At 38.8% G+C, this 13,883-nt stretch overlaps 1 protein-coding gene across 10 annotated transcripts; it reads right to left on the reverse strand.

Moving 5' to 3' along the window:
- Positions 1–1,601: 1,601 nt before the first annotated feature.
- Positions 1,602–9,560, reverse strand: LOC128605161 (uncharacterized). 10 transcript variants are annotated; one of them, XM_053620333.1, is made up of 12 exons: positions 8,495–8,837; positions 7,835–8,212; positions 7,125–7,220; positions 6,931–7,035; positions 6,616–6,735; positions 6,298–6,387; positions 5,532–5,615; positions 3,208–3,300; positions 2,810–2,908; positions 2,503–2,521; positions 2,358–2,392; positions 1,602–2,120 (listed from the first exon to the last, which is right to left on the reverse strand). In XM_053620333.1, exons 1-11 carry the CDS (start codon positions 8,541–8,543, stop codon positions 2,383–2,385), a joined length of 1,143 nt encoding a protein of 380 aa, XP_053476308.1. In that variant the 5' UTR covers positions 8,544–8,837; the 3' UTR covers positions 1,602–2,120; positions 2,358–2,382. The 10 variants fall into 10 exon arrangements, 6 of the variants coding, with proteins under 6 accessions (XP_053476308.1, XP_053476307.1, XP_053476309.1 ...); XM_053620332.1 differs by having other exon boundaries at positions 1,602–1,895; positions 8,495–8,834; XR_008385487.1 differs by having other exon boundaries at positions 1,602–1,895; positions 2,503–2,908; positions 8,495–8,840.
- Positions 9,561–13,883: the final 4,323 nt, after the last annotated feature.

The raw sequence follows: 13,883 nt of genomic DNA on the forward strand, positions 1-13,883 counted from the left end.
GATACAAACGGGGAAAAGGTCCCGGTGTGGTTATAGGAAATATAAAGCGCTCGACCAATCAAATTAGCGGACCAGGATTAACTGTTGTATAATGGCCTCTAATGGATTTCATAGTTTTAAAAGTTTATTTACAGCCTAAAACGTTACGTTTTGAATGATACATTGTGCTTAAATCAAACTGTCAGACAGTGTTCTTGTGGAGCCAATATATCGAATATCATGGAAAAGTTCACTTTTTTCCCCCCATAATTTCATTCAACTAAGTGAAGAAAAACCCTGGAATATGAAAACACTACCATTTTTTTACATATCGTGATGCGTACTGTCTGTGATACAGCCTGATGTGAAGGTGTGTTAATGTTAGCAATGTTAGCTCTCGACGAAGCTGCCTCAATTTATCAGGATCAGTCCATACGGAATCTCTCCAGATCCTTCACATCTCGAGGTCCGCGCTGGTCGACTCTCCTCTTCAGTTCACCCCACAGGTTTTCTACGGGGTTCAAGTCAGGGGACTTGATGGTGGTGTGGTACGATAAGGACTTTGGACTTCAGGCGTAAACCTGACTGGTTCATGGAAAGCTGTTTGAGTTGCATGCAAGCTCACTTACCGTGAGAAGCTTACGGTGTAATCTGCAGCCGAATAACGTTACGATCAGCTTCTTTTCCAGAAACAAAATGATAAATCAAGGTAGCCCAGTCTAGCGCTCTCCCGGGTTAACAATCATTTCAGCAGTATTATTTTTGGTCTGTCATTTTTAGATCAATAAACTAATCACAATCATTAACAAGTGTCTGTGGTATAAGAGGAATTAAACACTTTTTGGGTGGACTGTGATGGGGAACTTCAAGGTGGTAACAGTAAATATTCTCCAAGATGGGCCATATCGCACCACCTGGCCAGAGATTATTTTCCTCACTCAATATATATATATTATATATTAAAACATGACAAGTTGTTTAATTATTTAAGTAAAGCATTTAACATGTTGTAGTGTGGCAAACACCAGTACCCTTTAGAAATATGGGTATGATTAACAATAAAACAATTACCAATAATAATAATAATAATACCCTTATAACAATGTGAAGTAATTTTTTTTTCCTAATAGACATTGGCTTCAGGGTTTGAAGTCCATAAATCTGCTTTATGACAGTTTCGAAAGGAAAACGAAAGTGGAAGAGATGGAGGACATAAAAGCAGATAATCTACAGGTTTAAAATAAAGCATCTTAACATATAGAGTGATTAGGCTAATCAAAAATTTGACATTTAAAAAAATCAAATTGCAGCAATTTGAAAAGAGAAAGCAAAACAGAATGGCGTCGGTTAAACGGCTACGATCGAATGATATTACCTTATTTCTAGACCATTAAAGACTGTTAACATGTTCATTAAGACAGAGCAGAGGAACATTTGAGTATTAACGACAAACATTTGCTAATTAACCATCAGTCCTCAAAGAAGGGTAAATGTAAACGCATTTAGAAATGTCTCTGTTAGAGTTGTCCACTGATTACTGGTGAAAATCTGTTGTATAGACTTGAATTTGGTAACAGTCTCTTCACAAGGCACATATCTGGTAGCGTTTGTGATCTGCTGTATATTTTGTATATATTATATTCGTATAGTCTTGCTGCAGGTCTTTTGCAGTCAGTTACTCGAGGGTTTTTCACAACCTCCGAAATCTCAGAAATCTGCTTGCAGCCATTGATGGCTTCCTTTGTCTGCTCCGTCCAGGTATTTCATGTGTTCCAGCACAAGAACACCTTGTGCATGGGCTGCTCATAAGGAATGGGGTAAGATTCCTCAGGAACTTTGCCAGAAGCTCTGCATGACGTTTACAGCAGGTCATAACAGCCAAAGGGTGCTCTGCTACGTACTAAAGATGCCTGAAACTGGAGAAATCATTATAAGTTGCATTTTCAGTTGAACTTGCAGAAACCGCTTGAAGCGTTCGTCGTGTTGAATGATTTCAATCGCTTTTGTTTGATTTGTTCATCGCAAACAGCTGAAAGCTTGTCGATTTTTGACGATAAACCTGATCCGCTAAGGGGGGGGTCGAGTCAGGAAGGCTCGGCTGAAAGACCCTCCATCTCAGGAAAAACCTCTGAATGGTCTGGCTATATTTTATAATAATAATAAAAAAATAGCTAGCTAAATAAACATTGGCATGTTATCCGTGGGCATCAAAAATGATAAATGAGCCTAAAATGTAAGACTTATTCAGAATTTTTGTTGTTACACAAGGCAAGACAATAAATACATTTGACTCAACACAAACCATTTCCAGTTAAATCAAATGAAATCAAAAACAACAGACTTCTGAATGCAAACAAATGACATTTTATGGTTCATACCTCAGGCGCTGTTACTTTCTTATCTTCAAAACCGCCTGTTTAAAACAATAACCGGAACGTGAATTTCTGGAAAGGGCCGCCGTTCGGCTTTTTAAAATGAAAAATTCTATATAAGTTAAAAAAGAAAAAAAAAAAAAGAGCTTACCTGTCTCTCAGTCTCATCCCTGTATCATATACAGAACATCATTAGATAGACAACAATTTCCGACAAATCTGTCTGAATTCTAAACTCCAGTTGAGTTTTCGTCAACATTTTAACCAGTGAAATTGTAAGAAAAGCTTTTTATCCATTACTTTTCATTTCTTGCGCAAAATTGCACAATCACTGTAATATAACATTATCCCTTATTCATCTCTTTTTAATGCGAATGATGTATTAGGAATCGTTATGGAATTGCAACGGTCATGGCATGTCGCTTTTATTATAACCGATGGCTTTGGACAGTACTCACAGGCGTTGTAGATTTGCAAAGCGAGCCAAGCAGAAATAAACACCGTTTCCAGAGATAAAACAATCACTCGTAGATCTCCGATAGTCCGTGCTCCGTTCCCTAGAATCCAGTACTGCGGTTAGATCTCACATCTTACTGTATATCAAGTACAAACATGAATGAACTGGAAAGCTGATCTCGTTTAAAATTTGTAGGGATTCAAGCTTGTGAGAATTGTTGTTGGATTTCATATGAACGACGAGGGATTTGTTCCTATAGGGCTACGTGATACCTATATTAGCATAAACCAACATTAAACATCAGCTGTTTTTTTCCCCAGAAATTTTCTTTTTTTTTCTTTTTTTTTCTTTTTTTTTTAATGTATGTATAATTTATCATGAAATCCTACTGTTCAGTACCTGCTTTCAGGATCAGTTCTGTGGTGAGAGCGATTGCATTTACAGCACTGAGGCCTACAGCTCCAAACATGTAGACCATAATGTGAAAATAACCTGTAATTCAGAACACACTTATGAGTTATGACTATTTTGCTGATTCAAAAACAAACAGAACATACTAAAATAATGACATCATTACAAATAGGATAACGCCGGCCCAAATTTAGCCTATTACCCAAAGACACTTAAAATTCAACATGGAAGCAAATACTCACATAATCTTCTAATATCCTACATATCCTACTACTCCTCATATTATCCTTATAATAATCCTAATACTCCTTTTTATTGTTCTTATAAAGTTAGAATGTTATGTGTGTGTGCGCTGGGGCCTTTGGGTGTGTGTGTGTGAGAGAGAGGGAGAGACAGAGAGTGTGTGTGTGTGTGTGTGTGTGTTATGTCTGCACGCCCGTCCTTGACTGTGTGTGTGTTAGCTGTGTGTGTGCGTTTCCTTAACTCTCTTTCTCTGTGACTAATAAACCAGTGTGTGTTAATCTTAAAATGTGAATCCGATTCATCAATATCCGCCTAATACCGCTTCTGTGTGTCTAGGTGCCCGTCATTTTTCCTTCTTTCCTTTATTGGAGGGGCTGGATTTGGATCTGAACTCTCCCTATCAGATCGCGCATCTCACAGCTGACATCGCTGTGTTACTTGCCGTTCTTCGCACCCCCTCTGGAAATGGAAATGCGGGGTTCCCCCCACCTCTCAGATACAGAATCCACCCCGCGAATGTGTGTATTGACGCCTCTGCACAGACAGACCCTCTGCCTGACCCTCCCTCCAGCTTTCAGTCTGAGGATGATATCGCCTTCTCTGATCTGGGCCCTGACCGTTCTTCCCTCTTCTCACCTGGCAGTCCGCCGTACTCTCAGTATTCTCCTTATTTCACCCTTGCTGGCTATCCCATGTCCCCAGGACGCACCCCATTTTCTTCCCCCTACCGCTCTCCTCAGGATTACACACCCACCAGTCCTGTGAATTTTCAATAAAATTACATAGTACTCATACTAGGTCTCCCTCGTGTTTATTTCATGTCATTTTTATCCACAACAATAATAATTCTGATCTGCCCAGGACATTTCAGTACCATGCCACCAGTGGACACCCTCCCTCAAACTCCTAGAGGCACTTTCTTGTTGGTCAAGCTCATTTCCGGGAATTAAAACGCATAGCTTGTTAGTATCATTGCGAAGTCTTGCCAATTGTTCTGAGCTGCTGCCTAGTACTTGCTTTTTCATGTTTGACCCTTGCCTCTCTGATTAACCGTTGGACTTGTACCCTGGTTTTAGTAATACTGCGATTATCATGTTTGACCCTTGCTTCGTTCTCTGATCACTCTCTGGATTTTCACCTTGGCTTAAGTGCTTATTCACTATGAGTCGTGGACATGTCCATTCATTTTTTAATCGGTGTTGGGTAAGTTACGCCAAAAAAAAAAAAAAAAAAGTCATCCATCACCGATGAATAGTTACTACTTTAAAATTGTAATCTGATTACGGCATGTAAAATGTCATCAGATTACTAATGACTTTAAGTTCACGTTACTTTCAAAACCTCTCAAACCTACAAAAATACGCTACAAAGTGAAACTCGTAGTTCTTTCAGTAATTTTAGCGCGCGTCAATGTATGACATGATCAGAAAAAGTTGGCTTTAACATTAAAACTTGCCTCGGGTGTCGTCACTGTTCGTCGGACTACCAGGCTGATAAAATATCAAACTTTTCTAACTGGGCTAGTTTGGTGTCGCTAGCCAAGGGGAGGAACAGCTAAGCAATCATTGTATGGGTTTAGCTGCTACAGTGCCATACAGAGTACATTATCATTCCTTATTCCCTGCTCATATCATGTTCACGTAAACTGGAGCTCATATAGACATTTAGACGCCTTGTTTTCCTGCTCAGCCTCACAGGATGTTACTCTTCCAGTTTCAACCCCCATTACTGGTTTTACTGGGGCAAAACCTGATTTATTTTAAAAACGCATTTTACTTAATATAGCTGTCTTAACAATAAATTTGTAACGCAAGTAACAATTTTTTTTTTACATCAGTAACTGTAATCAAATGACATTAATTTATAATGTAATGCATTCAATTTCTGCGTTGTATTACCGCATTACACTGTTAATGTTACTGCGTTACATTATCAGAAAAGTCGTTAGATCACAGTAACGCGTTGACACCCAACTCTGATGCTGGTAAACCTCCTGCAAATGGACGCTCACAGTAGAGAACACTATAAAATTCCATATGGTAAGTAAAACATATAACGATCAGACTCACCAGGTAAACGTTTCGGATGTTTGAACAAACACGTCGCCGCCAAAACGTGGATCAGTGGCGTGAGAGCCAGATATCCGGCACGCTCTGTAACAGCATTCAAATGTATTACTCAGTTTGTCTCATTTTCATTTGTTCGGTCTTTAAACTGTGGGTTTTCCAATGCATAATTAATTAATGTTTGTTAATTAAACAAAGGTGTTTTTTAATTAAAAAAAATTTAAAAAACACCTATTTTTCTGCTTTGTGTAACAAGACCTTTGAAAACCGAACTTTCCAGCATCATATTTTACCAATCTCACCGCTCAACATATCTAACTATTTATTTATTTATTTATTTATTTATCGATTCATCGTTGCCGATGGGTGGAAAAACAAGGCAGCTAATTGGTAATAGTTAGCATATTATACCAGCTCAGGGGATAAATACTACTGGCTATTATATAGGTATGAACTACTAAATAGTTAATGTGAATGCAGTTCAACTGTGTAAAGAAGTATCCTGTACAAAGAACAATTACTAATTCATTTTCGCACACCATAGAGAAAAATCACATGCATTTCACACGAAATAAATAAGGTGCATTGAAATGGTAAAACTGATGCTGAAGCTGATGTTAATTTATTATTATTATTATTATTTTTTAAGCTGTATATCTGTTGTAACACGAAGCAGAAAGTAAAATCACCTTACTCTGTAAAACCTCCCGACTTTTTCTATATCCGTCTGTTTACGATTTACAAATGACAAATTGGGATTATTTTGTACCTTTGTGTTCCGTCATGATGTATATACAACTAAAGTACACTATGCCATGCACGGTGATTAGAAACGCAACAACGACCCCGCAGAATAAATCTGTAAAAAAAAAAAGGTTAAAAAATCATTACAAAAAGAATTATTATTATCTACAAATGACAGTGAAGCTGATTAAATGCAAGCCCTGAAAACCATTAGAATGACTACAACAACTCGAATTTCCTTTTGTTTAAATACGCCATGTTTCATAAGATCTAAACAACGGTAAATCTAAGTGTGCGTGGATTGAAAAAGACACAAGATGTGACGAAACGTTCTCATACTTACATCCTTTTTTCCGACAGTGTGAGCTGCGTTCTTGTCTCGGTCTTTGGTAGCAACGCAATAAACAAATCAATACTAACCATGCAAATATAAACATGACACCTTCAAACAGAATCATCCATCCTGAAATTAAAGGGGGTAAAAAAAAAACAAACACGATTATTAAATGCTAACCAGTCATTTTTCAAATAATAAACCGAGACCAGCAAACTCTATGTACATTCAACAATTTACTTCTAATGAAATAAATGTGTAAAAACGCATATTTCTTATTAAATACGACTAACAAGCGTTTAATAGGTTGGTGTAGGTACTTACCTCTTTTAACAAATCCTTTGAATGTACGAGCGAAAAGAATAAAAATGCTAATTACACCCAGGCTGTATATTGTCACAATAAGAGATGACAGAGCAATTTCCACACCTGTAAAATAAATATATCATACGTGTGTAGAATTCCGACAGATTTTCAGTTTATAATGAATCCCTGTCCCGGTTATGATACGTACATACCAAAAGGTTTTCCTTCGAAAACGTGCCGTTGTAGAGAGAGCACCATCATCATCACCATGGCCGGAGGTGCTAATACACAAATGAGCTCACTGATGGCTAAACGCCCCGAGAGGTAAATACAGTCACGGGGCAGATTGAACAGAAATGTACAGGGGTTTAGATTTGTTACTGACTCGCCGTCTTTCTATTTAAAGCTCCGTCAGGGAAAAATATTCAGAGCACGTTATCCGGAATCACAGTGAGCTTTATTGTCAAGTGTGCTCACACAGACAAGGAAGTTGATTTAACTGCTATGGACAGCTATGCAAGGGGTAATGCACTGTACAGAATGTTGGGGGTATATCCAGGTAATAGAATAAATAGAAGTGAACTTACAATTGTACGTAAGGGGAAACTCACCGGGGAAAAAATCGCAGGGAGCTAGGAGGGTCCTTGGTGGCAGTTAACGGTTTCAAGATCTGAATGGTTTTAGTCTGGTGTATCTTACTGATCTCCTCAAGTAGTACAGAATTCATTCTGAGGCTCACTCCAGCTCAGCAGGTGGAACATGCTTTTCTTCTATTCTTATATATGTATACACATATATATTTTTTAAATCCAGACTGAAAATTACTTGCTTAACGTGACCTATTCACACTTCCTTTCATATTCTGTAGAAATTCTGACACATGTAGAATCAATTCAGTAATGATTTTAGACAGGTATATTACCTACACCAGCCAGAACCACAGTGGTACGTGCTGACGTGTTCATAGCATGGACCTCACATATGAATTCTCCTTTATCTTCCATCTGTACATCCATCAGCTTTAGGGAAAAGTTCCCTTTGGAGATTTCAGAAGAAAAGAGCTCAACTCTATCCCAGTAACTCTCATGTGAGGACTCGGGGATGGTAACATTATTTTGATAAAGCAGGACAAGGACATTTTGGTCTCCGTCTGTCCTTTTCCAGCTCACTTCTTCTATCTTACTGGCTGGTACTTGTCCATCTAGAGAACAGTTCAGGATGACCTCTTCACCCTTGTAGGCAAAGACAGCTTGGTCTGCTCCCATCACCTGAAGATGCTCACGGCCGTGGACATGGAGACCTGGATTAAGACCAAACCATGCATGGATCCACACATGTACAGAAGCATAATGGAATTGTTCAGAATGTCTTTTGGTGTGCAACAACTAAATAACTGAACATAGAAATCATTCAAGATAAACCATTTCATTAAATATGATCCAGTGCTATAGTTTCAAATTTTCTGTTGGAATGTCGCAAATTATTTTCCCCTGAAAGATTATTCTAGCATGTAAATTGAGTACAATTAGTACTGATTACATGAATATTGTATCATTATGCATATTTAAGAAAAAAGCCTTGCCTTCATGTCCCACAGCAAAAGCAAACACTAAACACACAGAGAAATGCATTTAGCTTGTTGTCCCTTTCATCAATTTCACTTCAACTGAGAGAACCTACCTGGATTTTTAAATTATGTTATGCAATGAGGGACATGTGTAAACTTGAAAGGGGGAAACGTGCCAAGTATCAAAACCAACACCTATCAGTACTGATCGTTCTTGGCAACTATGTATAAAGTATTTGTCGGACAACCTTATCCCTTATCCACAGTGGCTTACATTTATCTCAATTTACACAAACGAGCAGTTGAAGGATAAGGGCCCAGCAGCACTGGGATTTGAACTCACAACCTTCTGACCACTTGTCCAACATTTTAACCACTAAGCTACCACCTCCAAACGTACATGAAGGGAATGACCAGACTGGCTCGAGCCGACCGGAAGGCTACAATAACTGAAATACGCACTCTTTACAACCGTGGTGAGCAGAAATGCATCTCAAAACAAACAAACAAACAAACAAAAAGTAAGTAAAAGCAGGTAGACTTGAAGGAAACCAAATGGAGCGTTAATGGACTTGGGACACCAAATCAGGAATGAATCAGCTGCCTGTATGCCTTACACTATAGGCTCTACTGTATATTATTATGAAGCATGTAAGGCTCTCTCCCAATTTAACAAGCTTTAGATGTTCAATCTGATCTCAAGCAACATGCGTGAACTTGCATATTTTTAATGTGAGTTTGGTGTGATCTCATATAGTCGCCTGCTTCTGTGTGTGTGATTTTTTTTTGCTTACCTGGGTCGGAACCTATGGCAGTAGTAAAACTTGCCCTTAGTATACAATATGACTAGTGCCATATTCGAAGTAAAGCTGTAAGTTTGCTAACTGAACTGAACTCAAGCGAACTCCGAACTGCAATCTGCTCACACTTCTTCCTCCTCCCTCTCGTATGCAATTGATTAAAGCCTGAAGATAAACTGTGCAGAACAGACTGTGCTCTCCCATGAGAAAATCATTTATTTAAAGACCTACGCCTCAGCACTATCCCTTGGGCAGTAACAGCGAGTACAGAACAGTCTTACCTCCCGGCAGTGTGAAATTTGACTTGTCATTGTTGTGACAGAACGGCTGAGATCCAGACACCACATGATATCATTATAAAGTCTGTTGGAAGACGTTGCGGCCCCGATAATGAATTCTTCATAGATCATGGGATCCAGAGTGATCTTTTGTGACTACTACAATACAAAAGTAAATACAAAACACGAAGAGCAAATTTTTTTTTTGTTATTATATATAAATACATGGAGCCATTTCTGAATATAACCATATCTAGAGTGCATGGTCCCCTGTCTCGATGTCTCATTCCAATCCCCACTCCACAAGAGGTCTCTATCGCTAAAATATATGGTCACTTCTGGGTCAGTTTCACCACGTGGTTTTATTCATCACGTTATTCTCACGATGTCACGTGTTTACTCGAGTTAACATGCAATGTCTGTATACAACACGATGGAATGCACTATTTTAAATATGTACTAATACATAATCTCTTGAGGAAGAAAAAAAAAAAAGGCGGACATGTGAAATGTGTCTAATTTCCTCTATGAAACATTACACAATGCTCACCGTCTCATAAACCATCAAAAGGAAGAAACAGATAGAGAGAAATAATCAGACTTGCTATCTTTTCTTATTAGGCTTTCTGATTGTTAAGAGGCTTAAGGGAGTTTGGCACACACAGAGAGTCAGTTGGCGGTATTTAAACATTGATGCGGTAGATCAGATAAACTGCAGGTGTATAGGGATTAAAACGGTGTTAAGTCCGCAAATCCACATGACACGTTTCACACCGAGTCCCTTTTTAGTTAGGTTTGGGTGTCTATGGTACATCTCTCTCTCTCTCTCTCTCTCTCTCTCTAGGATTTTTCACATGTTTAGAAGGCATTCTTCTCAACATGACTTCGAAAAAGCTGTGTATTCCTCAATAAACCTCTAGAAAACTTTAGCTTTTACATTGCACAAGGTGAAACCCTCAAAGTAAAATAAAACTGGATGTACTCTATTGCAGAAAAACAAACAAACAAACAGGTAGCTCTCCAATCCACTGGAGAATACATACATTCTCAGCTGACCACGTAGAGAAGTACACACCGCCCCCTGCTCGAATACCTTCTGGTGTGAGCTGCTGATGTGATGGTATGTGACGGCCTGCATCCTCGAGCCTGAACTCGGGTCACTACATAGGTGTGGAGGCATCTGTTGGTAATACCAGAAACACCAATCAGCTCTCTGCTCGTGTTTTCCATTCATGGTTACAGATTACGTTGGCTTCAAGGGCAAATATGTGGCCATATGGTGCTTTTCTTCCATCCTGGAGCATTTTTGCATTAGAGCTTTTCTTGCAAAATCAGTTTTCCCACCAACTTTCTGTTAATTAATCCAAACTGATCGATAACAAAAAAAAAAAATATCGCACCTTGAACACTCATTAGTACCAGTGCAGCATTACACCTCTACATCTACATTCATACATTTAGCAGATGCTTTTACCCAAGGCGATAAAAAACAAAAAGATCTCCTACGTTCTAGACACATGCCCCTGTCTTCCAGCCAGCACCTCCCTTCTGAGAACCAATATCACTTCGATTTTATGCTTTCATTTCACAAAACATTGCCCTGGCAATCGAAACTCTCCATAATGTAATCTCCTAGTTCACTGAACACTAAATATTGATGTACGAACCGTTGACTCGGTGGGTCAGATCAAATATCTTAGAGCAGGTATGGCAGAAAAAAACAAAACAAAAAAACCCCCCCCAAAAACAGTTTAAGTTCCGGTCTTTAAATACCGCACCATGTAAAACATAAACACTCCATTTTCTCAATATCTAAATTTCACGCTTTTATTTACCGCATCCTGAACTGTAATGAATGGAACGTTCAATTACTAGACAACACTGTGTTTCGTTTCACCTTGAGAGTTTACTCGGTGTTTTTCATTACCTTCTTGCTTGGGACAGACAAATTCAATCTATAGGTAACAATCTACAGGAAAAAAAAACACAACAACAATAACAACAACAACAACAAAAAACGCAGCTTGTCCAAGCGTAAAGACTCTTGTCCTAAAGATTTAGTGCATGGTGGAAAACTAAGTTCAAAAAGATAAATAAACATCACTGCATCAACCATTATTTGTCTTTCTTTGTTAAATAGCAACACATAAAATATATTTTTTTTATTTATTACTTCCACCATACAAGTACCTGCGAATGAACTGCTGCCATGGAAACGATAATGTACAGTATTAGAACGAGCGCGTTAATACGAACCTGTGATTCTGTTCGAGAAAATTCATCAACACCTTCTGACCAATCAGAATTGGGAAATGAACAGCGCTGTGGTATAAACACTATAAACATCTTTTGAGTTTGATTCAAAAGACTGACCAGTACCTAACTTGTGACAATGGAAACCAAAAACAGGAAACATTACCATATAAGGAAAATGGAAATTAACGTCAGAAAACAGAGAACACAAAAAGGTCAGATTTGTAATATATGCATACGGATACAAATCTTGCGATATATCATTGCCATTTCTAAACTAACACCCATTTACAGACTTATTCTGAGGTTTCTTTTATGGAGCTTTTACAAGATGCCAAATTGACTCAGCTCTTGTCAGACCGCAAGCAAAATCGATGCGTAACCATTACTGCACTCCAGACACTTCTTCCCATGCTGCTCTTACTCTTCGGCTGAACCATAAAAGGAATGGTTTACTATGAATCGGTCAGTAGATTCAGTCTGATGTGTTCCAAACAAGTATGAATTCAGGTACAAATAAGAGGTGCAATATTTATTTATTTATTTATCCAAAGGAAACGTGCCGGAAATTGTACTGGAGCGTGATGAGAGGAAAGTTTTCAATTTTATGCAGGTGAGCGTTCAGATATGAAGCTTGATTAAATGTGACCATGAACAGTGCATTTTCTGCTATAACATTTATTTACGCATCCATAGTAACAGCCTGGTCATGGTTGCGATGATTTGAATCAGGCTACTACAGTAGTTTGTTTACGTCTTTGAAATGGAACTAATGACTTTTATTGGGAAGGAAATGACTTGGGCAGGTACAAAGTGTGAGCAGGACTGCAAAACAGTATTATACTTTGCTATTGTTATTAAAAAAAAAAATCCCACCAAACCAAACAAAATCCATCCATCCATCCATCTTCTATACCGTTTTATCCTTTTCACGGTCACGGGGAACCTGGAGCCTATCCCAGGGAGCATCGGGCACAAGGCAGGGTACACCATGGACAGGGTATCCTGTCCAGGATACCTGGATACCTGGACAGGGTACCAGGATACCTGGATACCAGGATACCAGGGTACCAGGGTACCAGGATACCTGGACAGGGTATCCTGCTCCATCGCAGAGCACAATCACATACACATTCACACACCCATTCATACACTACGGACACTTTGGACATGCCAATCAGCCTACCATGCATGTCTTTGGACTGGGGGAGGAAACCGGAGTACCCGGAGGAAACCCCAACAGCACGGGGAGAACATGCAAACTCCACACACACACGGCCACGGTGGGAATCGAACCCCGGACCCTGGAGGTGTGAGGCGAACGTGCTAACCACTAAGCCACCGTGCGCCCACCAAACAAAATACCCCCCCAAAAAACAAACAAAAACCACCCTTCTTTGAGCTTAAATCCGAATACGATATGAATATTTAAAGCACTAAACAGACATAGACTTAGACTTCTGTTATTTTACGTTCTACATTAAACCCAAATAAAACGCATTTGCCTGCACTTATTAATTCGTATCTCTTAATTTAGTCCATTCTTTCTAAGCAGGAGTCCATGCTGTGCGCACATACTTGTGCAAGTTAAAAATCCCACCTGTTTTAACAACAACAACAACAACAACGACAAATCAATAAAATAAAACAATATACTCGATACATAATAAATCTCAGCCAAGGACGCGACGCCTTTGCAGAGCTGTTCTCTATTGCGATCTGCTTCTCGGAGCCACGTAAGATTAATCCACAATTCATCATAAACGTTTAAGGTTGCAAAAGCGTTCTCCAGCGATTAAGAGCTCGCGGTATGCTATTAAAGCCCCACAAGGTTTAAAAAATAAAAACACATTAAATTTCAAACAGACGAAAACGATCATTACGTCTCGAAAGTGGTAAAAAGTTACATGAACTCCTTTACGATGCCAATTAAATTGTGATGTTATTATAATACCTCATAGTTCTTATTGTTTTTTTTTTCACACCAGGCCAAGGAAATGAGTATTATCTCCCCAAATCATTTCAAATATCGATCCCCAGGGTGCATTAGAGAGCCACCGGGGATATTAAGCA

Source organism: Ictalurus furcatus, chromosome 3 (assembly GCF_023375685.1).
Source record: "Ictalurus furcatus strain D&B chromosome 3, Billie_1.0, whole genome shotgun sequence".
In the NCBI taxonomy this organism is placed as follows: Eukaryota; Metazoa; Chordata; class Actinopteri; order Siluriformes; family Ictaluridae; genus Ictalurus; species Ictalurus furcatus.